Source organism: Perognathus longimembris, chromosome 2 (assembly GCF_023159225.1).
Source record: "Perognathus longimembris pacificus isolate PPM17 chromosome 2, ASM2315922v1, whole genome shotgun sequence".
NCBI classification, from domain to species: domain Eukaryota; kingdom Metazoa; phylum Chordata; class Mammalia; order Rodentia; family Heteromyidae; genus Perognathus; species Perognathus longimembris.
The window spans coordinates 115354512-115377526 of NC_063162.1; the positions used below are offsets into that span (position 1 = coordinate 115354512).

The following is a 23015-nucleotide window of genomic DNA, read 5'->3' on the forward strand; positions in this document are numbered from 1 at the left end:
CTGAAGAACTGTGTAGAATGGAAATTTACATCTCACCAAATTCTTTCTAGTAACTTTCACATTTGAAGGAATAAACTAAATAAAGTATGCATCTAGGCCTAGCAAAGATAGAATATCAATCAATCAACAAAACTGATTTAGACAGTCATAAATTTGACTGCTGACAGGATTGAGTGGATAAATAGTTATCTCCATTGTTTTGTCTTACTTTTATTAGAGCAGACACATTCAGAATGTGTCTGGAAGAGCCATCTGCTTTGGATAGGCCTTGTGTTATCTCGTAATAGTATATTCATAACTTTTTTGTCATCAAATGCTATAATATAAAGCACAACAAGATCAAGTATAATCTCAGGAGGTTTTTCTTTAAAAGGAAAAATGGGGGTGTGTTACCGAGAGGGAGAAAGGAGAGAGGAAAACCAAGAGTCAAGTTTCTGTCCTTGAGAATTGATTGACCTTATCCAAAACTGAAGATGGACAGAACAGCAAAATCCACAAAGATGTTTTGAGAAACAAAGGAAAAGTACTATTTTGACTACTTTGTTTGAAATTGATCTGAGAATAATCTTCAGGTGTGTGGTAATTTTGTTAAATACTACTTTGATTCAGGAGGGAACAATGACTCACAGAAATCTGCAGTTAAATCTTGGCTCATGCAAGTGTGAATATTTAAAATGTGAATATTTTTGATGATGCTATAGCATTCCCAGTTTTTCTGGAATTAATCTTGCTGTGGTGGTATAATTGAGTCACTGACATTTTCAGTACATAAAATATAAATCATAAGGAGGACAATTAGGCACATAATTTCACAGATTCACTTCTCTTCTTTTCTTTCATTTCCCACAGGGTAAATGGGAAATTGGTCGCCCTGAAGGTAATCAGGCTGCAAGAAGAAGAAGGTACACCTTTCACAGCAATCAGGGAAGGTAGGCACTTTTGTTTTGTGTTTGTATGAGGCTCATAGTAGTGAATTATCCATCTCTGAATGTGCTGTTTTAATATCCATTACTCTTTCTCTCTTTGGACTTTGCAAGCTGAGGGGTCAGTTGGGGCTCTAATCCTAGAAAACCCATAACAGAGACTGGGAAGATCAAGGTTGGAGGCAATGGGCAAAAATTTGGAGAGATTTATTTCAATCAGTATGTTACAAGGGAAGCTAGGGCATCCCTGTGTTTCATAGTTAACTTTTCTGCTGTTGTTATGTGGCACCAAAAGCTATTACTATTTCAAAGCCTGTCTGTCTTTCCTGTTAATTCTTCTACAAATTGTGCACAGTAAATCCTGTGTGCATTTAGTGGCAGGACTTGAAGTATTTAGGAGCGGGTGAGGCCCTCACATGCATTCATTTCTCACTGACCAGGTTAGCTTCTGCTCATTCAGTGGAGAGGTAACACTTGAATTTGAATTTGCCTTTCTTTTATTCTGGTCAGTTCCTTATTCCCCAATTGTGAATAGCAGGGGCACAAAACACCATGACCAATAAAGTAGTTTTCAAATAGATGCTTTTCTTTTATAGTATTAGGTACGAATTTAGATTTTTAACACATTATTTTCATTTAAATTAGAAATACTTAAAAACTGTAATCTTACCTAGATTTGCATCCAGAGATGGACTTTGAATTTTATCTTCTCTAGTTTAGAGTGTGTAATGGCTTAATTCAGGTTCAGGGGCTTTGAAATTTACCCAGCTTAGAAAAATTACATAGCCATACTGAATGTCAGATTTTCGATTTTAATTAAGAATCCTTATATAATCATGGTTTGTGGTGCTCTTGATAGGAAATTAGGAGAGGTGAAAAGACTTAAACAGGAGTAGATAAAAGATCTTGGACTGGCTGGAAATAGGGCCTAGTGGCAAGATTGCTTGCCTCGTATACATGAAGCCCTGGGTTCGATTCCTCAGTACCACATATATAGAAAACTGCTAGAAGTGGCACTGTGGCTCAAGTGGCAGCGTGCTAGCCTTGAGCAAAAAGAAGCAAGGGACTGTGCTCAGTCCCTGAGTTCAAGGCCCAGGACTGGCAAAAAAAAAAAAAAAAAAAAAAAAAGATCTTAAAAAAAAAAAGATCCTCTTTACACACCTTCTAAGTGCATGTGATCTTACTCTGTGATACATGTTCTAGATAGAATGTTTTATTCTAGCATTTTCTTAGACCAGGAAGATAGGGGTATACTTTTCAGGCATTTTATGTATTCTTGAATATATCATAGTTTCTATAGGCAGTCCCTAACACAAAGCTAAATATTCTAATAAAGAACAAGCTTAAATTAAAGTAGTAACAATTTCAATAAACAAGGGTTTAGTATATCCTCACATATTATGCATACATAGCCAAGCTTATAGTCTCATTTAATTCTCTCAAAACTTGGTAACTGATATACTATTCTTAATTGTATTTTAATGTGAAGGAACTTAGGCATGTCAAGGTTAATTCATCTATGTAAGGTCACAGCTAGTGTCTTTTTGTAGATATAAAAATTAATCCTGTAAATCATGGAAGGCCTACACTTAAACATTCCAGTATGAGAGAGACATGTTTTTGTTATAAAGGTTATGTACAGAGGGGTTACAGTTACATAAGTAAGATAATGAGTACATTTCTTAAAAAAATTAATTATTGTCAAAGTGATGTACAGAAGGGTTACAGTCTCATATGTAGGGCAGTGAGTACATTTCTTATCAAACTTGTTACCTCCTCCCTCATTTTTCTTTCCCCCTTCCCAATTCCCTCCCCCCCCCCAGTTGTACAGTTGGTTTATAACATATTGTCTTCTAAGTATTGCTGTTGCATTGGTTTGCCTTTTACCCTTTGACTCTCCATTTTGATGTTCCCCTTCCTTTTTCTACTTCCAATAAACATATATACAATACCCAGGGTAGCAAAATCAGATACAGTGATAATCAGGAGTAAAACCATGGGGAAGAAAGGCAAAAGAAAAGGGCATAATTTCACATGGTACATCAAAAAAACAACAACAGTGATAAAACATGTATTTCCATAACTTGGGAATTCATTTTGCTTAGCATCATCTTATGTGTTCATATGTACATAGCTATTGAGCTATTGTGATCTTCTGCTAGTACTACCCTAGAAAATGCACTAATAATTACCAATGAGGGAAACCATAAAGTCCATATTTCCTTGGGTCTGGCTCACTTCACTTAGTATGATTTTTTCCCCAAGTCTTTCCATTTCCTTCCGAATGGGGCAATGTCATTCTTTCTGATAGAAGCATAGAATTCCATTATGTATATGCAGTGCATTTTCTTTCTCCACCTACTGAGGGGCATCTGGGTTGGTTCCGTATTTTAGCAATGTTAAATTGTGCTGCATTGAACATAGTTATGCTGGTAGCTTCAGTGTGGTCTTGCTTGTAATCCTTTGGGTAAATGCCCAAAAGCAGGGTTGCTGGGTCATAGGTGGGCTCTATGTTTAGCCTTTTGAGGAACCTCCACACTGCTCTCCAGAGTGGTTGAAAAAGTTTACACTCCCACCAACAGTGTAGTAGGGCTCCCTTTTGGCCACATCCCCTCCAGCATCTGTTATTAGTTTTCTTCATAATGGTCATTCTTACTGGGGTGAGGTGGAATCTCAATGTTGTTTTGATTTGCATTTGTTTTATGGCCAGTGATGTTGAGCACTCCATGTGTCTCTTGGCCATTTTGATTTTTTCTTCAGAGAAATCTCTCTTAAGTCTTTAGCCCATTTATTAGGGGGCCAGTTGTTCCTCTGTGGACTTGTTTTGGGGGAGCTGAATTTTTTGAGTCTGTCTGTTATATGAAGATCTTTTCCCAACTTGAAGGCTTTCTATTTTCTTGCAAGCTATGTCCTTTGCCATACAGAAGCTCTGCAGTTTCATGCAATCCCATTGTCCAGTCTTTCTTTGATTTGCTATGTTTCTGAGCCTTTATTAAGAAAGTTATGACCTGTACAGAGAAGCCCAAGCATTTCTCCTATTCCTTCCTGCAATGTTTTCAGGGTATCTGCTTTTACCTTGAGACCTTTGATGCATTTGGAAGTGATTCTGGTGCAGGGTGATGTATAAGAATGTAGCTTTAGTTTGTTACAGGTGTTAATAAATTTTTCAGCCCCATTTGTTGAAGAATTTCTGAGCTCCTTTATCAAAAATTAAGTGGCCATTGTACTGTGGGTTCATTTCTGGTCTTCAGTTCTATTCCATTGGTCCTAAGGCCTGTTCTTGTGCCAATGCCAAGCTGCTTTTATTACTATAGCTTTGGAATATACTTAAAAGTTTGGTATTGATATTCATCTAGCATTGTTCTTCCTGCTTAGTATTGTTTTTGCTAATCGGGGTCTTTTGTTGTTCCATATAAATTTTTGGATTGCTTCCTCTATTTCATTAAAGAATGGTGTTGGGATATTGATGTGTATTACACTGAATTTGTAGAAAGCCTTTGGCAGTATTGCCATTTTCACGATGATAAGCCTCCAAATACAGGAACATGGTGGGGGTGGGGGTCCATTTCCATAGTTCTGCTTTAATTTCTTTTGTGATATTTTTTAAAGTTTTCATCATAGGGATCTTTCACTTCTATGGTTAAGGCTATTCCAGTATTTTATTTTATTTTATTTTTGAGGCTATTGTGAAAGGAGTTGCTTTCCTGATTTCAGCCTCACACTACATTTTGAGGATTTATTTTATATCCTGCTACAGGATAGTCCTAGAAGAAGATCACAATAGCTTAATAGCTATGTATATATGAACACATAAGATGATGCTAAGCAAAATGGACTCCCATGTTATAGAAATAAGTGCTTTATCATTGTTCAACATACCATGTGAAATTATGCCTTTTTGTCTTTCTCCCTGTGGTTTTACCCCTGATATCACTGTAACTGATTTTGCTATCCTAGGTATTGTATATATGTTTATCACAAGTAAGGAAGGGTAGGGGAATGTCAAAATGGAGAGACAAAGGGTAAAAGGCAAACCAATGTAACAGCAGTACTTAGAAGACAATATACCGTAAACCAACTTTACAATATTAGGCAGGTTGAGAGGGGAAGGTATGAGAAAAATGAGGAGGAGGTAACAAGTTTGTTAAGAATGGTACTCACTGCATAACATGTGAAAGTGTAACCCTCTGTACATAGCTTTGACAATAAATAAGTTAGTTTAAAAATAAACTGTAAAATATTTACATGATAAAAAATAGTGCCAGCATGACTCTTTTAACTGATGGGAAGAATTTGTAATTATAACATCAGTGTTTTTCATACTTACATACAGTAATGTGATACATATTTATTGTGTTAAAATATCTCTTACAAAATCCATTAGCAATAATCCTTTTTGTCTATCACTGAAAAAATTAACATGGATCGATTCAGACCATTTTTAAATTACCAGGCAAAATTTTATAAGTGGAAGACAAAAATCTTAAGTCTAGACTGTGATTCTAAATAAGCTTATTTAAATTGCCACAATTGTTATTCCTTGTAAGTGTGAGTAATTTGGTGGTTATCTGCCAAGTGATGTCAACAAAAATTTATAAGCTATTAGTTTGTTTGACTTCAAATCTGTGGAAGTCATGTTTTATTTTCCCTGTCATTAATTTTAAATGTTAAATTTTGTTTTTTAAATAAGAAATTGCTGTTCTGGCTTCTTTAAATTTGCAAAGATGTATGCTTCATTTAAATTTTTTTTCTCAAGGGGAAATAAAAATTATGGTACAGTAATTGTATATTTAAGACATTTTTATAAGTATTATGTAATGAATTCTCATCAGAATGTATTTTTAATTATCTAAAAAGATCCACAGACTCTTTTTGTTTTATTTAATTTTATTTTTGTAGTTGTACATAGAAGTTGCTGTTCAACAGATCAGTTTATGAGTACAGTGTCTATTGAGCAGTATCACCCCTTTTACAATTTTCAACCGTATCTCCCACCCCTACCCCTTCCTTTTCTTTTCTTAATTTTAGGTTACGTACTGTATTTTTTCCATTTAACAAAGCAGTTTATGTATACAATGCATCTTGGTCTTTGACATCCCTTCAACATCCTCCTCCCTTCTACCCACCAATTTCCTTATTTGTTTTCGGTTCTGTGGCATATACAATGCATTCTTGCCTGAATCCTATTAATTTCCCCATTCATTCTTCTAGCCCTCTCTTCTTGACCCTCCCTCACAATTATCTATTTCCTAGAACTCATTTTGTTAACCTTTGACTTCGTGTTTCTAAAGTATTACTCTCTTTGCATTCTCCATAAATTGTATCGTACTTCATTTACTTCATTTATAACCACTTGAGTGCCATCCAGTGTGTGTGCTTCTAGATTGATAGGCACATTCTAGTTCCCCCTCATGAGGGAAACCATCAACCTGGGCTTCTCTGGGTCTGGCTTACTTAACCTAATCCTCTTCACGTCTTTCTATTTCCTTATTAATGAATGGTTCAATGTTCTTTCTAATGGAGGACTAGAATTCCATTGTGTATATATACCACTTTTCTTGATCCACTGAGGGTTATGTGGGATAATTCCATTTCTTGGCTATGGTAAGTAAAGCTGCAATAAACTTGGCTGTGGTGGTGGCTTTTGTGTCTCCTTTTGGCTCTATGACTCTTTTCAGTTCTGACCTTGCCAGCTTTTCAAAAATGTCCCTTCATTTGATTCGCAGAATAATCCTATATTAATACGTAGCCATTATCTCCATGTTGCTGATGGAAAAGTTGAAACCTACATATAAATAAATATTCTTTGTCATACAATATCTTTGTAAACAGGTTTTTCACTGAGATTTTCAACTGAAATAGATTGTACTTTACTAAAAACTTTCCTTGGATAAGTTTAAAAAGTTATATGAAATCATAATCTACATATAAACTCCTTGTCATGATAGTTATTATAAGAACAAGTATTAGTTGCTCTGAAAATGTAACCTATTGGTATACCTTTCTTTTATTACATTGTTTTGTCATGTAAGTTATGGTTTGCATAGAGGCATAGGAATAGCCACAGGATGATGAACTAAGGACAGCAATTCATGCCAATGCCATGACCACTGATATAGATTAGTGAGATATATATATACACACACACACACACACACACACACACACACATAGTCAAGCTTTAGATTAAGACATCTGGTATGTTTGAGGAACACTTGCAGAAGAAAAGGAGACTTTTGTTGTCATTAAAAATAAAGAAGACAGGTATACTGAAACAAACTTTATGGAAAGAAATTTGACAGGTTCAGAAAAAGTGGACATTAATATGAGAGAAATAACTGAAATAAGGTAGATTCAAGGGAGGTCTTTTTTTATTAATTAAAATTTTTTTTGACACGGTGTTGTGCAAAAGGGGTACAGTTACATAATAGGGCATTGTGTACATTTCTTGTGATATCTTACACCCTGCTTTTCTTTCCCTTCCCTAGATCAGGTAGACATATATACAATACACAGTGTACCAAAAACATATACAGTAGCCACGTGGCCTATGCCAAAGGAAATTCACCTAGGACTGTAAATATAATGTCAACAATAGAGTTTGCTTATCCTTGTCTTATATGAACATACATGTATAGCTTTTGAGCTATTGTGACCCACTGAGAGGTCTATTTTTGACCTTTATATGTTGAGTAGTTGTTTGGTTTTAGTTACATAATGTAGGGTCGCTGACCCAAACCTGTGGAAATACCATTTGACAAGAAGTTTTTGGTTTTGCAGACCTGGTCTCTACTGTCTCCCCCTCCCCCCACCTTAACAGTCCTATATCAAGGAGATCATGTCCTTTTGTTTTCTGTGTTCTAGGCTTGTCTTGCCCAACATTATTTGTTCAAGTTCTGACCATTTCCCTGCGAATACCAATCTTTCACCATTTCTAATCACTATGTAGTATTCCATTGAGTATAGGTACCATATTTTTTGGATCCATTCATCTGTGGAGGGGCATCTGGGTTGTTTCCATATTTTGGCTATTGTGAATTGTGCTGTGATAAGCATGGGAGTGCAGATGTCTTCTTGATATCTTGAGGCCTGTTGTTAAGGATAGATGCCTAGGAGTGGTATGGCTGGGTCATAGGGTATGTCTATGTTGAGCTTTTTGAGGAACCTCCGTACTGTTCTCCAAAGTGGTTGTACTAATTTGTACTCCCACCAACATTGGAGAAGGGTTCCTCTTTCCCCGCACCCCCTCCAGCATTTGTTGTTGCCTGAGTTCAGAGTATAGGCCTGGAGTATAGACTGGAGTGAGGTGGTATCTCAGGGTTGTTTTTATTTGCATTTCCTTTACTGCCAGGGATGTTGAACATTTCCTCATATGTTTCTTTGCCATTTTTATCTCTTCTCTTGTGAAGTCTCTCTTTAGCTCCTTTGCCTAATTGGTTTTCCTAATTGGTTTATTGGGCTTGGAGGGGCTTAGTTTTTTGAGTTCTCTGTAGATGACGGATATTAGGCCTTTTTCTGTTGCTGTGCTGGTAAAGATCCTTTCCCATATGGTTGGCTGTCTTTCTAGTTTGGTGGCTATGTCTTTAGCTGTGCAGAAACTTTTTATTTTGTAGTAGTCCCATTTGTCGAGTCTCTGTCCTATTTGTTGTGTCCCTGGGACTCTATTCAGGAAGATCCTTCCTGTGCCTATAAGTTCTAGCATCTTTTCAAGGGAGGTCTTAAATAATGTAATTCCTTAAAAAGGCAAGATCAAAGTTCGCAAAAGAAAACACCTAGAAGTGTATACTTGAAAGATGTGGCCAAGGCCAAGGGAAAAAGAGTAAAAGAATGAAGAGGAAGTAGCAAGTTGGATAAGAAATGTACTCACTGCCTTACATATGAAACTGTAACCCCTATCTATTTCACTTTGACAATAAAGTAAAAAAAAAAAAGAATGAACAGGAGAAGAGGGGGAAACACACAAAGAATCCAATGTATGTCTTAAAAAATTAACAAGAGTGAGGGAAAGGTTGGGTAGGGTGAGAATATCAGAAGGGGTGACATTCATCAAGATATATTTCATTCATATACTGCTTTGTTAAATGACAACTCCTTTGTATAACTACTTAAAAATACTATTTTTAATCTCATATAATTACAACTTAGTTGATACTCTCTTACCCCAAATTGCTCAATGAATCACAATTAAGAGAAACTCAAAGCGAACCAATACTAGATTTGTCATAGTAGAACTGTTTGTAAAACATGAAGAGAAAAATCATTAAGACAGGATGAGTAAAACAACTCATTGCATCCAGAGAAGATCATGATTAAGAGCTGACCTTTCCTGTAAATCACTAGAGACAGAAAAGCAATATGTTGAGGTATTCATAATACTTAAAAACAAATGAAAACGAAGGTGTCAACTAAAATTCTATATCCAACAAAAATTCTCCTTCCAAAAGGAAGACTAGAGACATTTTAGCAAAGCCGGAGAGACAGACTGAGGGAAGGCAGGGGAGGCGGGGAAGAAAGGAAAGGGGAAGCAAAAGGAAAATGAGGATTGGAAAGGAAGAGATTAGAAGGGAAGGGAAAGGAAGCAAAAGAAAAGAGGCATTAGTCTAATAAAAATAGTTCAGGGCTGGGAATGTGGCTTAGTGGCAGAGTGCTTGCCTAGCATGCATGAAGCCCTGAGCTCCATTCCTCAGTACCACATAAACCGAAAAGGCCAGAAGTGGCTCAACTGGTAGAGTGCTAGTGCTAGTCTTGAGCACAGAGAGGCTCAGGACCAGAGCCTAGGCCTCGAGTTCAAGCCCCAGGACAGTCAAAACAAGCAAACAAAAAAACAGTACTTCACTTCCAGAGGAGAAAAATGACCATTGTAAATGATGGTATGTGAGTAAATACAGAGATTCCATAAATATGTTACCCTTTTCTATCAGTTTGTAAAAATAAATTAGGTTCTTCAATATAATATTATACTGTATTGTTGGCTATCAAATTTGTGTAAGAGGATTACAGGTGTGACTAATAATAGAAAGGAGGGGTGAAAAAAATTGGAACAAATCACTGTATGTAATAAATATTAAGCTAGTATTATTAACTTGAAATAAGGTAAGCAATAACTTCTAATTCTTAGAGCAGCCGAAAAGACAATAAGTTAAAAAGTAGAATTTAAAAGTATGTTACAGAAAGGTTAACAAATGGAAGGAAGTAAAGTTGATCCATAAGAAAAGAAAATATGATTTTCAGACTCTTAACATGACAATGTTCCTAACATTGCTAGACAGAATAGTCCTGGTTTAACTTGATGAAATTAATATACACTTAAAATGCATTGATTTTGTAGTAGGTAGTATTTAACACTGAATTGTGGCAATGGTTGCAGAATTCCTCTCACATGTAGAGTTATTTTTGTTTTTATAATTTTAAATATTAAGGTATATTTATATACTTAGACAAAGGTGAAAATTGTGTTAACACTAGCATTTTCATCAGAAATAAAACTTATTGTTGACTATAATCTCATATAACTGCTATCTCTTGGTCTCAAGGACCTTAGATTATATTAATGAAGGGAAATAAGTGTTCTTGATTAAATTACATGGTTACAATTACAAAGTCTGTTGAAGAGAAAGAGTAAGATAGAAACCTGATAATAGCCTTTTATATAATCACAGAGATCAGTCAGTTATCAGGAAGGTTTTTGTGGGCACCTCCTGTTGGTGCCCTCCAGCCTGTCTTGTCAAGACAAGAAACGTAGACCACATTTCACATCAGAGATTAAAAAAACAAGCAGCATTGCTGTCAGTTTTTGAGAAACAGTTTTAATCTGAACACACTAGCTTGTTCAGTGAGAGAAAATAACCCAATTAAGAAAAAAAACACCCAAAAAATAACAACCCCAAAACAAAATATACAGACAGAAAAATGATTGAAAATGGCCAATGACAGGTTGAACTTTTATGACTCATCAGGTAGAAACTTCTGGAGAAGCTAATTCAAGGGAAGAACCTCCCTTTGCTCTTTTAAAACCTGTCTTCCCTCCTCCCCTACCCTCCCAGGCCCTCTGATAATTCCCACTGGGCCCATATTTCAAGATCTTGTTAAACTACTCCAGCCTCTCTGAAATCTTTTTGGCATTCATAGATATGATGTGTTCCCCCCACCTTTTGATGATGGGTTTTGTTTATTTTTGTGTTCATATAACTTATCTTTTAGTACCACATGTACTTTATGATATGGTCAGTTGTGTTCACTTGGAAACTTCTCATAACTTCTTGGTGTGCTTTGTAGGGCATTAATGTGAAGCAAGCATCGACTAGTAATACATTCATTCCCTACTCAAAATGGAACTAATCCAGAATCTATTTAGTAATAAGTGTTTTCTGAATGAAAAGAGGAAGGAATCACTGTTAGGATCTTGAAAGAGGGTTTAGTCTCAGGTTTCACAGATAGATAGGATTCCTGTAAGAAGAAAGGAATGGAGAAAGACATCCTGCTAAGGTTCCTGGATGAACTAGAAACATCTTCCCTGGCAGCCATCCTCCCCACCAGTTTGGCACAGAGGGGATTAAATCTCTTGGCAATGGGTTTCGTGGGTTCTTTGCTAAAGGTTTTCTAATGGAAACTCAAACTGTTCTCATGTTTCCTGTTATGAAAAATATAATCTGTATATTATTCTGGGCAAGTTTTCAGACTTCTTTTGAATTGCTTTGTTATTAGTGATTTTGTGACTATAGCCTTGTTCTTGACAGGATGGTTTAATGAGGTTTAGGCCTCATTGGTGATTGGTGGTGATAAAACCAGGTGTTCCAGGAATCAATAAAAATGTTAGGAAGCTTAGAAATAGGGAGATAGAAAAAAGTATGGAAGAATGTGTCTCATTCAAGGGTGATTAGGGATTTCCAAGAATCATTTGAGTGTCTTAGTAAGGGCAATTTTGAGCTTGATAGAACCATTTACAGACAAAAGGAAGTCCAATGTGGTAGCGGTTGTTGGGGCCATGGCTACTGAGGTCATGCTCCTGATATGCCAGCTATTCACCCTAGGACTTGCAGAATCCTTGGGCATGAGAGCTGTGAAGAGCATTTGAAATTACACAATCTGGGCCTTTCCTGTTGCAATTGAACCACTGAGTTCTAGGAAGAAATGTTAAAACATCACCAGTGTCCAGTCTTAAAGTCCTGTGAGTCATCGCTGTCTCAGAAGTCTGGCAGTGAGTCACATGTTTCAAATGTAGCTCTCAACACAGACTATATCTGATCTCTGTGTGAAGTACCAAAAAAATAGGTCATTCAGAATTCTCTGTATTTCTTATTTTCTTAAGACATTTTGGAATGTGGTGAAACTCTTAGTAAAACCATCAAATAATTCTTATTTTAATTTCAAAAACCAAATTAATAGCATATGTGGGATATAATGTACTATGTAGTATATTGTGGGAAAAGTTTAGAAGTACAGGGTCAAAGGAAACTTTAGCATGGGACATTTATGTGTTTTGGATATGTGCCATCTCGGTTTAAGTTTCTGAGTATACTCAGGGGGATTGAATTGATAGTAGTACTATTTTAAAGCTTCAGCAATTTGAACAGAGCCCAAGGAAAAGAATTAAAGGAAATAATAAGCTCAAATCTTGGCAGTGGGTCTGTTATCTCTGAGCTGGTTCTCTGTTTTGTTTTGTTTGTCATACAGCTTAGGACTAGTGAGGGCCAGAACAAGGAGTGGGGGGCCAGTTTTAATAATGGTAACTTGGTTTTACAGAAATATTTATAATCATAAATTTTTTGATGGAGACTGGCTTTAAATTTTCACTAGCTAATAGGTGCATAGGAACACCCTCCCTGCACCCCCGTGTCTTTTATGGTGGGCTGTAACTTGTGGAGTTTGCTTGTTTAAGGTGACATATATAAGATGTATATATGAATGAATGTATGCATGTGTATGTATGTCCCAATACTGAGCATTAAATTTAGGGCTTAGTACTTGCTAGGCAGGCACACTATCCCTGAACCATGCTCCAAGTTCTTTATTAGGTGCATGTCTGGGCCAAAATCTGCCTTTTTTAAGTAACAGATGTGTGCCAACACAACCAACTGTTGATTGAGATGAAGTTTTTGAACTTTTCTTCCTGGACTGTCTTCAAACCTCAGTTCTCCCAATACTAGCCTCCCATGTAGTTAGGATTACAAACATGAGCCACTGGCACTAGCTGAGTTTTTTTTTTGAAGTTCCAAACATATAACAGTCATTTAAATTATTGTTTCTGATATTCTTCCTTCCCTCCCTTTGATCTTCCCTCCCTTTCTTTCCACATCCCTCCTTCTCCCTCTTTTTGGGGGTAGGGACAGTCTCTCAAAAATGTAACTCAGGAAGACCTCAAATTTAGGATCCTCCTATTTTAGCCTCTTAATTCTGGGATTATAGGTGTGCTCTACTATGCCTAAAGCTCCTGTTATTTTCTAACACTTTCAGCTATACTTTAAATATTTTAAACCACTGAGAAGCATTTTTGTAGGACTAAGGTATTTTAATCAAGCAAGACAGATTTGTATTTATTTCTAAAAATAAAATTAGACTTTTCCAACTTTTAACACATCTGCATTTAATATCTTCTCATCCAAATACAGATGTTAATGTGGCAAATGATCAATGCAAATATAAGATATCACTCATAAAAGTTTCACAGTTAACAAGCAAACAAAAAATGTGACCAGATTGTCCTAAAATGGCTTTGCTATAAGTTGTATGACATATACAGAATTACAAAGCCAAGTATTTATTTTTTCAAAATATACACCCCTACCTGAAACGGATACAAGCTATTAACATTTTAAATGGAAAATAAAATTATAGCAAATATTTTAAAAATATTTTATTTTCAGGTATAAATATTCTGCCACATTTACTTTGGTAAAAATGTCCACATATAAAGGCTGGGAGACTCAACACATATAATAATTTATATTATGGTTAAATCTAAAATAACTAAAATACATATTTTATTCTTCATATTTTAGACATCCTATCCCCCCTTCATCATTAAAAATTTACAATTAATTTAAAATTTATGTTCTCTTATACTGACCCACTTGGCTGATATTGGCTCAAAAAATCAAATTGCTCTACAGAGAAACTGTCCTGGGGACTCAGTTCTTGAAAAGCTGAAATGCAGGATTCTTCCTGTGAGAACTGCAAGAAGAGGAAGGAAGGGAATTCATCTTTATACTTTGATGGCCAAGATGAGCAGATTTGGAACTCAGCTTTTTTGTTTTGCTGGTCCTGAAACTTGAACTCGGGGTGCTGTCCCTGACCTTCTTTGTGCCCTAGGCTTGTACTCTACCACTTGAGCCACAGTGCCACTTCCTGATTTTTCTGAACTATGTATTGGAGATAAGAGTCTCACAGGCACACCTGCCCAGGCTAGCTTGAGCCACTATCCTCAGATCTCAGTCTCTTGAGTAGCTAGGATTACAGGCATGAGCCACCAGCACAGGGCACAGGTGAACATTTTTACTGCCTCCAAAAATGAGGGAGGAGGTAACAATTTGGATAAGAAATGTATCACTGCTTTACATATGAAACTGTAACCCCTCTGTACTTCACTTATGCAATAAATAAAAATAAACTTCAGATTTGATTTGGATGTGGGAAAAATTTTCCCCTGCCTGTATTATGCTAACACCTTTGGAATACTGAAGATATAGATAGATGGATGGTAGTTAAGGCAACTGATTTCCCATTATCTATCCATTCCAACCAGCAGGTTGTAAATTCACAGAGTTAATGACCAGATGGATAGAAATGTAGTCCCTTTGATTTAGATGTACTACTATTTGAACTCCTATTTGAAAGCAGGAAAGAAATCAGGTAGCAGTTGAAACTTAACAAGCATCATTAATTTGCTACTCACCTGGTCAAGAGCTGTAGACTAATACCCCAACTCATGCTCAAGATTTCTTTTCTGGCAGTATTATGGGCAGTCTACCATAGCATGCTTATGATGTATTAGAAAACAATCTAAACATGCCTGGCAGGAATTCACTCACAACCAATTCAATCTTGGGAAAACAGATTGACCAAATATTAAACATTTTGCTATTTCATAAGGTAATTTACATGACAGAACATAATGATACTGCACATGATGGAACAAGTGAAGAAGAAAAGAAACTAAAGGGTTATTCTAGTATGAATGCTAAACTGAACCTGGGAAATGAATGGTGTATAGCTGCTGTATTACTCAGTTGTTTTTCAAATACATGCCTTGGGGTTTTCAGAATGGAAGGTCATTCTCAATTTAGCTACAACTTGAAAAGCTATACTTCTAGATACTTCTTTTATGTATTGAATATGTCTCCCTCAGTAGTAGTTTACTTGAAACACTTGACAAATAAGCATGTGAGGGTATAATTTCAGATTGACTTGATCTTAAAAATGAAGTCATGGAATATACTGAATGACAAGCAGTGCATTTGGTTTGCCAGAAATATTTTCCCTTCACAGTAAAGTCTGCCCAGTTTAAAGGAAAAACAACTGGCATTGATTCTTACAGTATTTAATAGGAAGTCCTACTTTCCTTAAAGAAAGTGTTAACCCAAAAATCTTTTGAGCAGAACAAATGAGAAAATAGCTGATATTTTTGAATGTGCCATTTGTTGCCAAAATTTTATTTGATGCATACAGATTGCTGTATTTGGATTAAAAATGTGACTAGAAAAATATATTAGCATATTATTTGGATGATTTGATATGTATGGTTGGCTTTGGAGCTTCATAAAACATCTAGGCAAATCCTGAAGTAGAGTGATGTATTGCTTAGGTCTATGTGTGGCGTTGTTAATGAAAGCTTTATGTGTCATTGGAGAGCAGTATATGGCCTCTTACATTTCAGAGATGATGTATAGTGCAAGAGCAAATTGGAGATGACAGTTAAACACTGAGATTTTCAAGCGTATATAGACTTTTCTTATGAAAAGTATTTGCTTTTCTTTGGTTACAAGGAAGTAGCTGAAATGATGGCTGATGTGAATACATCCCAGAGATTATCTAGCAAATCTTCTTTAAAGTTAATATTTCCAGAATGTTAATTATTATTATTATCATTATTAATTGTTAATATTTATTAATAATTCCAGAATTTTTTCTATATACATACACATGAATATATACATACTCCTACAAATTAACTTTTATTTTAGGCAACTCATATTTAATGTTTAGATTGTTTATTGAATTTCTCTGGCGAGAAAGATTTCAAAAACATTAGAGTTACTGTTAGGTCTTTGAGTAATGGAATTATCCTGGGCAATCTGTAGTGAGAAGAGACATTTTAAATGTTTTTAATGGCCATTTAAGATGAATATATTTATATAGGAAGCCAGTCTTTTAAGAGCTCTCATGTTTGTGAAGGAATGTGTCAATTTATGCCCATGTGGGAGAGAGAATACCTAATTTTCCTTTTTCTGGAAGAGCAACAGAATTCTCCTTTTTTCAGATAACACTTTCCTAAAAGAGTAATCAAATCAGTACTCCATATCTTGAGAAACACAGTAATTCAAACATAGGAACCAACTAACTTATTATAGAACTTTAGATGAATGGATCAAGAAAATGTGGTATATATACAAAATGGAATTCTATGCTTCCATCAGAAAGAATGACAATGCCCCATTTGTAAAGAAAAGGAAAGACTTGGAAAAAATAATATTAAGTGAAGTGAGCCAGACCCAAAGAGACATGGGTAGCATGCCTTTATCTCACTGATAATAATTAGTATATGTCTAGGATAGTCCTAGCAGAGGACTTCAATTGCTCAATGGCTATGTACATATGATCATACATGTGAAATATTTCTTTTTTCTTTAGTTGTTCTTTCCTGTTTCCTGTTTATCCCCTGTTTTCACTGTATTTGAATTTGTTACCCCCGGTATTGTATATATGTTTATCTGATTTAGGGAAGGGAAGGGGAGCAACAAAATGGTGAGACAAAGGAGAAAAGGTGAACCAATACAACAGCAATACTCACAAGACAATATGTTGGAAATTAACTGTATAACTTGCTGGGGTATGGTTTAGGGGGCGGGAAAACAGGAGAAAAATGAGGGAGGGGTAACAAATTTGCCAAGAAATGTATATACTACACTCTAACACCTCTGTACATCATCTTGACAATAAAATTAAATTAAAAAAAAAGAATGAGTGAGAGAAGGTGAATCTGGTTAAGGTACATTGTAGGCATATATGGGCATGTCAGAGTGAATCCTTTTTGTACAACTAGCTGATGAAAATATGATAAATGTACTTGAGAGCCTTTATTGACAAAAAAAATTAGAATATTGTCTCTCAAAAGGTTACCAGTGTCTTTTCAAAGCTCATGGCCTTTTCAAATATTTGACACGCTTTGTCATTTCCTGCTATCAATGACAACTGTCCCTTTTCTTAGATTCTGTTATGCCATGTATTTCTGAGAGTGTTTGTTTGGAATTTGTTTGTAGTTCTGTTGGTTTGTATACTAAGTTTGTGAGGTTAAAAAATACAGACTAGCCAGTTAACTCTGAATTTCATATAAGTGATAAATACTCTGATATTTAAAATTATAAGAATAACCTTAGAGTCCTGTTCTCATCTTTGTGTGGTCTTATTGTTCTGCTTCCTCTTCAACATTTTTATTTATTTATTTATTGCCACAGACTTGATTCTTTTTTTTTTTCCACAGACTTGATTCTTTTCAATCCTAATGAAAGTTAAAATCTACTCTGATAGCACCAACTGTTTGTCAGTTCATTCTCAATCCACATCTTTCCTTTGCCAATTTCAGGCCTGAATTTCATATAACCCCATGTAACTCTCATGGTATGTGGTATTACTCTCTTCAATTTCACACTAACCCAAATTCTATTCTGACTGCTCTGCACCACGAATCTTGTTGCTTTCAGATTTAACATTGTTTTCATTGACTGCTGGGTTGTTTCTACTGGGGTCATATTAGATTCTTTTTTTTTCCTCATAAGTAATCTGTCAGTATATTTGTAGAATTTTCACCCAAACGTGCTTCCACTATTCTGCATTTTTAGCTTCATTGCTATTGATTATTGGATATAAAGGAATAAAATGATACCCTTTCTTGGTCTCTTCATTCATGTGCTCCTTCTTTCAATGTATCTTACTTTCCACGAGTATGTCAGTTGTTTTTTTTAAACAATGTTAGGTCAGGTTCCCTAGAAACAGACAGAGTCACATATAGTTTCATTTAAGGAATACAACGGGAGATCTATTGCAAGGAAGCAAGGAATTCCAGGGTGGGCAGAGAGGGAGGTTGACCTACAATGAAGTTGTACCTGGATGTTCAGTTTATCTTCCAGAGTATTTCGAAACAAGGATAGTCTTTTAGAGAAGGCAAAAGGCTAGGTTGTGATTCCTGACCCTTCTTCTCCTTAGTGGCCTTGAAATGATATTTAAATGCTCTTTAATTTATCTCCTATTGTATTGTCCTTTGCTATTTGACTACCATAGAGCTTATTTCTTCCTCCTAAAGTTGTCTGACTCTGATCAAGTGATTCCCACAGGGCAGAATAAAGTGTGGGGTAGGGGCACTATCCTCACAATTAAAGGTGGTTCCTATCCAGTGCTCTAGCTGTGGAACAGCTGAGGAATACATATGTTTGCACTGACAAGGATTCCTGGTCATGGAGCACAACTGGGATCAGTGTATCACTTTGCTGTTGGAACCTGCTTCAGCAAGGTTAAATGTCAAAAGCAGACTACAAACATCCCTGAATTATTTCACTCCATGTGATCTGTTACTGAAGCCGGCTTCTTGCTATCTGCAGTGTCCTCTGCAGTTGAGGAATGGTTCTCCACACTTGGAAGGTAGCTTTGATGAGTACTCTTTTGGCCTCATGGTCTGCTCCATCTTTATGTAGGCCTTAGGCCTTTGCTTCTGGTGTTAATCTCTTCTGATTTGTCCCTCCAAGTTTTTCTTCTCTGACCTCTGATCTGTAAATCTGGTTAATATTGTAGAATTTTATCTTCACTGTTTATCTTCTGTTTCCTCATTAGCTTTGTGGGTATTCTTATTCTTAGCAGAATGCTAGGTTCACAGTAGATGATAAGTGAATAACTGTCCTATTGCTTATTTTTGCCTGAGGCTCACCCAAATATTAATCATGAGACTGATGAGATAAAATGGAGGAAGTTTTCTAAGAAGATTGTATTTGAGCTCAAGGGATGATTTCCTCAAATTTCAGGTTTTGTTTTTAATTGTTTGCATGTTTCCTGGATGGATGACTTGATCGTGAAATAGCTTCTGTTTCTTTCTGCCCTTCTCACAGTTCATTCTTGCATACTGAGATGAAGCTACAGCCTTGGAGCCCTTTGTTTCTGATTTCAGTCCACCAATAGGAATGTTTTTCTGTCCTTGTACCTCCAGTCCTTCCCTTCCTCAGCTGCTTTGCCAAATATTGCCTCCCATCCCTTTTGCACAGAGATGCCTTCCCTTAACAAGACCTCTGAGTTCTCAGTCACCATGACCAGTTTTCATTTTCACAGCTTAGATATATCAATAAAAGAACACTTTAACAAACAACAAAACATAATCTTCACTGAGAAACAATTTTAGAAGAGCAAATAGTGCTTTTCTGAAGCATTGGCATTGCAAAAGTTGCATGAAAATACCCTGTGGTCTTGAAAACAGGATGATAATTTATAGAAGGAATATTATTTAGAAGGAAATGTGAAAGAGCTTCCATAGCACTACAAATTTCTGGTACTAGTATTATAAATCTAGTATTATAAGCCAAGAGTACTATTCCTTGATGCATGTGTGCATGTCTGTATTGCTTGATGTATGTGTGTGATGCTCTGATTAAGAAGATATTGAAACTACTAATCTATTTATGTCCCTTATGATTAGGCGATAATGTGTTGCCCTTCAAATGAATGCAGATTTGGAGATAATAGAAATAAACTTTGTCTTTTTGATCCTTCTTCTTCTGGGGAGGGTTTGAGGCTTTCAAGCCCATCTTTTTGAGTGTTAATGTATATGCTCTATTCTCATGAAATTCTTCTCCGAATTCTTCTGAATTGAGCCAAGCAATTACACTATTTTGCCCTTAAATTTACTAATTCTTTTATCCTATGGAAATGTTCTTCTTCTTAGTAATTAAAAATATTTAAGAATAGTTTTGATCACAGTTTTCCTTAGATACTAAATTAATTAATCTAGTTTGGACAACATCTTCCATTGAAAGCTTTGCAGTATACAAAGGGGAACAATGAAATATAGGGAATAGCTCTTATTACTTTAACTGCATCATGAATAGGATTTTTTTCTTTAAGTGGTTCCATGGCTTCCAGAAACAGAGTAGAGACCCTGATATGCCCATTCACTTTTAAGAGGTGAGAAGTAGTATGCAGAAAATAGAAAATGGAAGACAGGAACAGGAGTGTGTGCAGTAAGTCTCATAGGAGAAAGGAGCAAGAAGTTGGGTGGACCTAAGTGTCCCTGTCCTGGGGTACTTGTTAAAAATGTGAACAGGTTGTTTCACCTTTTCTCTTACAGGTAGTGACAGTGTACTCAATGCCAGATACTTGTATGTACTATATGTAATAATTGTAAAATTCTACACTCAGGTATTGTTATTTGTGATGTGAAAAATGGAACAGAGAGGATACATTTTTAATGGATTTTTTTTTGTTTTTTTTTGCCAGTCCTGGGCCTTGGACTCAGGGCCTGAGCACTGTCCCTGGCTTCTTTTTGCTCAAGGCTAGCACTCTGCCACTTGAGCCACAGTGCCACTTCTGGCCGTTTTCTATATATGTGGTGCTCGGGAATCGAACCCAGGGCTTCATGTATATGAGGCAAGCACTCTTGCCACTAGGCCATATTCCCAGCCCATTTAATGGATATTTTTAATGTATACAATTTTGATAGGGATAATATTTAATGGGTAATTTTTTGTTCCTCTAGAATGTAAAACAAATAGAATATAACAGTCTTTGCTTTAAACAAAACCATATTTTTATAAAAGAACTTAACAACTAGGCTAGGTAAGGTGACTCAAATTTGTGTGTCTATCTGTGCATAAGTGTGTGTGTGTGTGTGTGTGTGTGTGTTTGTGTAACATAGGAGCCATAGTCCAAGACCAATGTGAGAAAACGTAAAAGATCCTATCTGAAAAATAAGCCTAAGCAAAATGGCCTGGAGTTATTTCTCAAATAGTAGAATGCTTGTTAAGGTCCTGAGTTCAATTCATGCTTTAAAAATAAAATAAACTCAAAATTTTAAACCACAATTTCATAGTGATATATTAACAAGTTGTCCAAAATCTTTCATAAATACAAAGATAATTTAAAGCAAATGGAAATTGTTTTGAGATGTAGTATGTTAGGGAAGGCCATGTTTGTAGATGTAGGTGTGCTTAAAGCTGTTTTTTAGAAAATTAATCACAGCGATGATACACAGTATTGATTCTGCCTGAGCTATCAGCTGGGGACGAGACTTCCTGCTGAACATTACATGCATTATCTCATCATGTCCACACATCTGCATTGTGAGGTATAATTATTGGCATTATTCCTTTTATAGATGAGATAAACCAGAACACTAGGAAACTAACCCTAAGCCACATAATTAATGAAGGAGTGTCCAATGCCCTTGTGGTTATCTGAATCATCCCAAGAGTAAATATGGTATTGGTAGGGGATGATGCCAAAATAGTTTTAGAAACAGTTATTCTCAGAGGAGTTGTGATTCAATTGGAGAATCAATAATTCTGCCTCTGTTCTCTTAAAGCACAACAAAGCAGTGACTTAATGAAAGGTTGTGTTGTATAGGGAAAGGAATGTGGATTCAGAGTGAGGCCCAGTTTCTAGTCTTTGCCACAGGAGAGCTGCAGCATGGTTATGGACAAATTACTCAACAAAGCTGACTTTCTCTTTCATGTAAAAGAGAGTCAAAAAGTAATGTAAGTTGCCATTTTGGAACTTGTAATGATCTACTATGTTGTTACAGAATACAATATTCTTGTTAATAGTCTAAATAAAAGACATTGTGATAACAGTAATAATTATGCAATGGTGATAATATTATGTTTAATATTATGATGATAATTCCAATGATAACATTAATTTTAAGAAGCAATAAAAAGAGACAATAATAGCTAGGAGTCAGATGGCCACAAAGATAGAACTGCTTTTTGCTGGCAATATTTCAACTATATGCTGATTAAGTTGTTTTGGTAGGTTTGCACTTTATGTCTTTCTTGGCTCAAACTAGCAATTAAGTTCTCCTCAGGAAATCATGAAAGGTTACCTTTGGTTGTACAGCTCATGCTGCTGAAATTTTGGCTTCAGTTCAGGATTTCTGGACAAATTAATATCTGAATCACTGGAGGTCTATTCATAAAGACCAGGATTATGTACTTAACCAAGACTTTATGTCCATAGATAAAGTGGCTTCAGATTTTTCAATACAGCCCAGACAGAGAGGCACTATCCTTTGGTAATGGTGCTTATCCATGAGTGAGCATGTCTTGGACTGGAACTTTTCTAATTTAATGGTGTACAGGTCCACAACAGCAACTTCCATGAAAATGACTGAATAAATGAGAGATAATGGCCTCATTGCAATCATTCTCTAATGCTCTTTTTAAGTAAAATGCTCATGGAACCTACTAAAACCATGAAATAATAATGTCTTTCTTCTTTTTTTTTTTTTTGGCCAGTCCTGGGCCTTGGACTCAGGGCCTGAGCACCATCCCTGGCTTCTTCCCGCTCAAGGCTATATCACTCTGCCACCTGAGCCACAGCGCCCCCTCTGGCCGTTTTCCATATATGTGGTGCTGGGGAATCGAACCAAGAGCTTCATGTGTAGGAGGCAAGCACTCTTGCCACTAGGCCATATTCCCAGCCCCCTAAAAATTAAATTCAAATATACTTAGATGGATATCTTCAGAGCTGGAAAACATTACTGCATGTGAACAGTAGTTCTTTTTCTTGCCTTCTTTGCTGTGGTAAAAGTAAAGGAGTTGCATGCTTATAAATTATTACCTTGAACATGATTATTCTTAGATACAGAGAAGCTTTTCTTGTCAGTACAAGTTAGTATAATAT

General features: G+C 36.0%; 1 protein-coding gene across 5 annotated transcripts in view; it reads left to right on the forward strand.

Annotated features, from left to right (window-relative positions):
* Cdk14 (cyclin dependent kinase 14) overlaps positions 1–23015 on the forward strand; it is a 511316-nt gene that overhangs the window by 140271 nt on the left and 348030 nt on the right. For all 5 annotated transcript variants that reach the window (XM_048339985.1, XM_048339984.1, XM_048339983.1 and 2 more), the window contains one exon: positions 850–929. In XM_048339985.1, coding sequence (XP_048195942.1) covers positions 850–929 — 80 coding nt within the window. The remainder of the gene's footprint in view (positions 1–849; positions 930–23015) is intronic.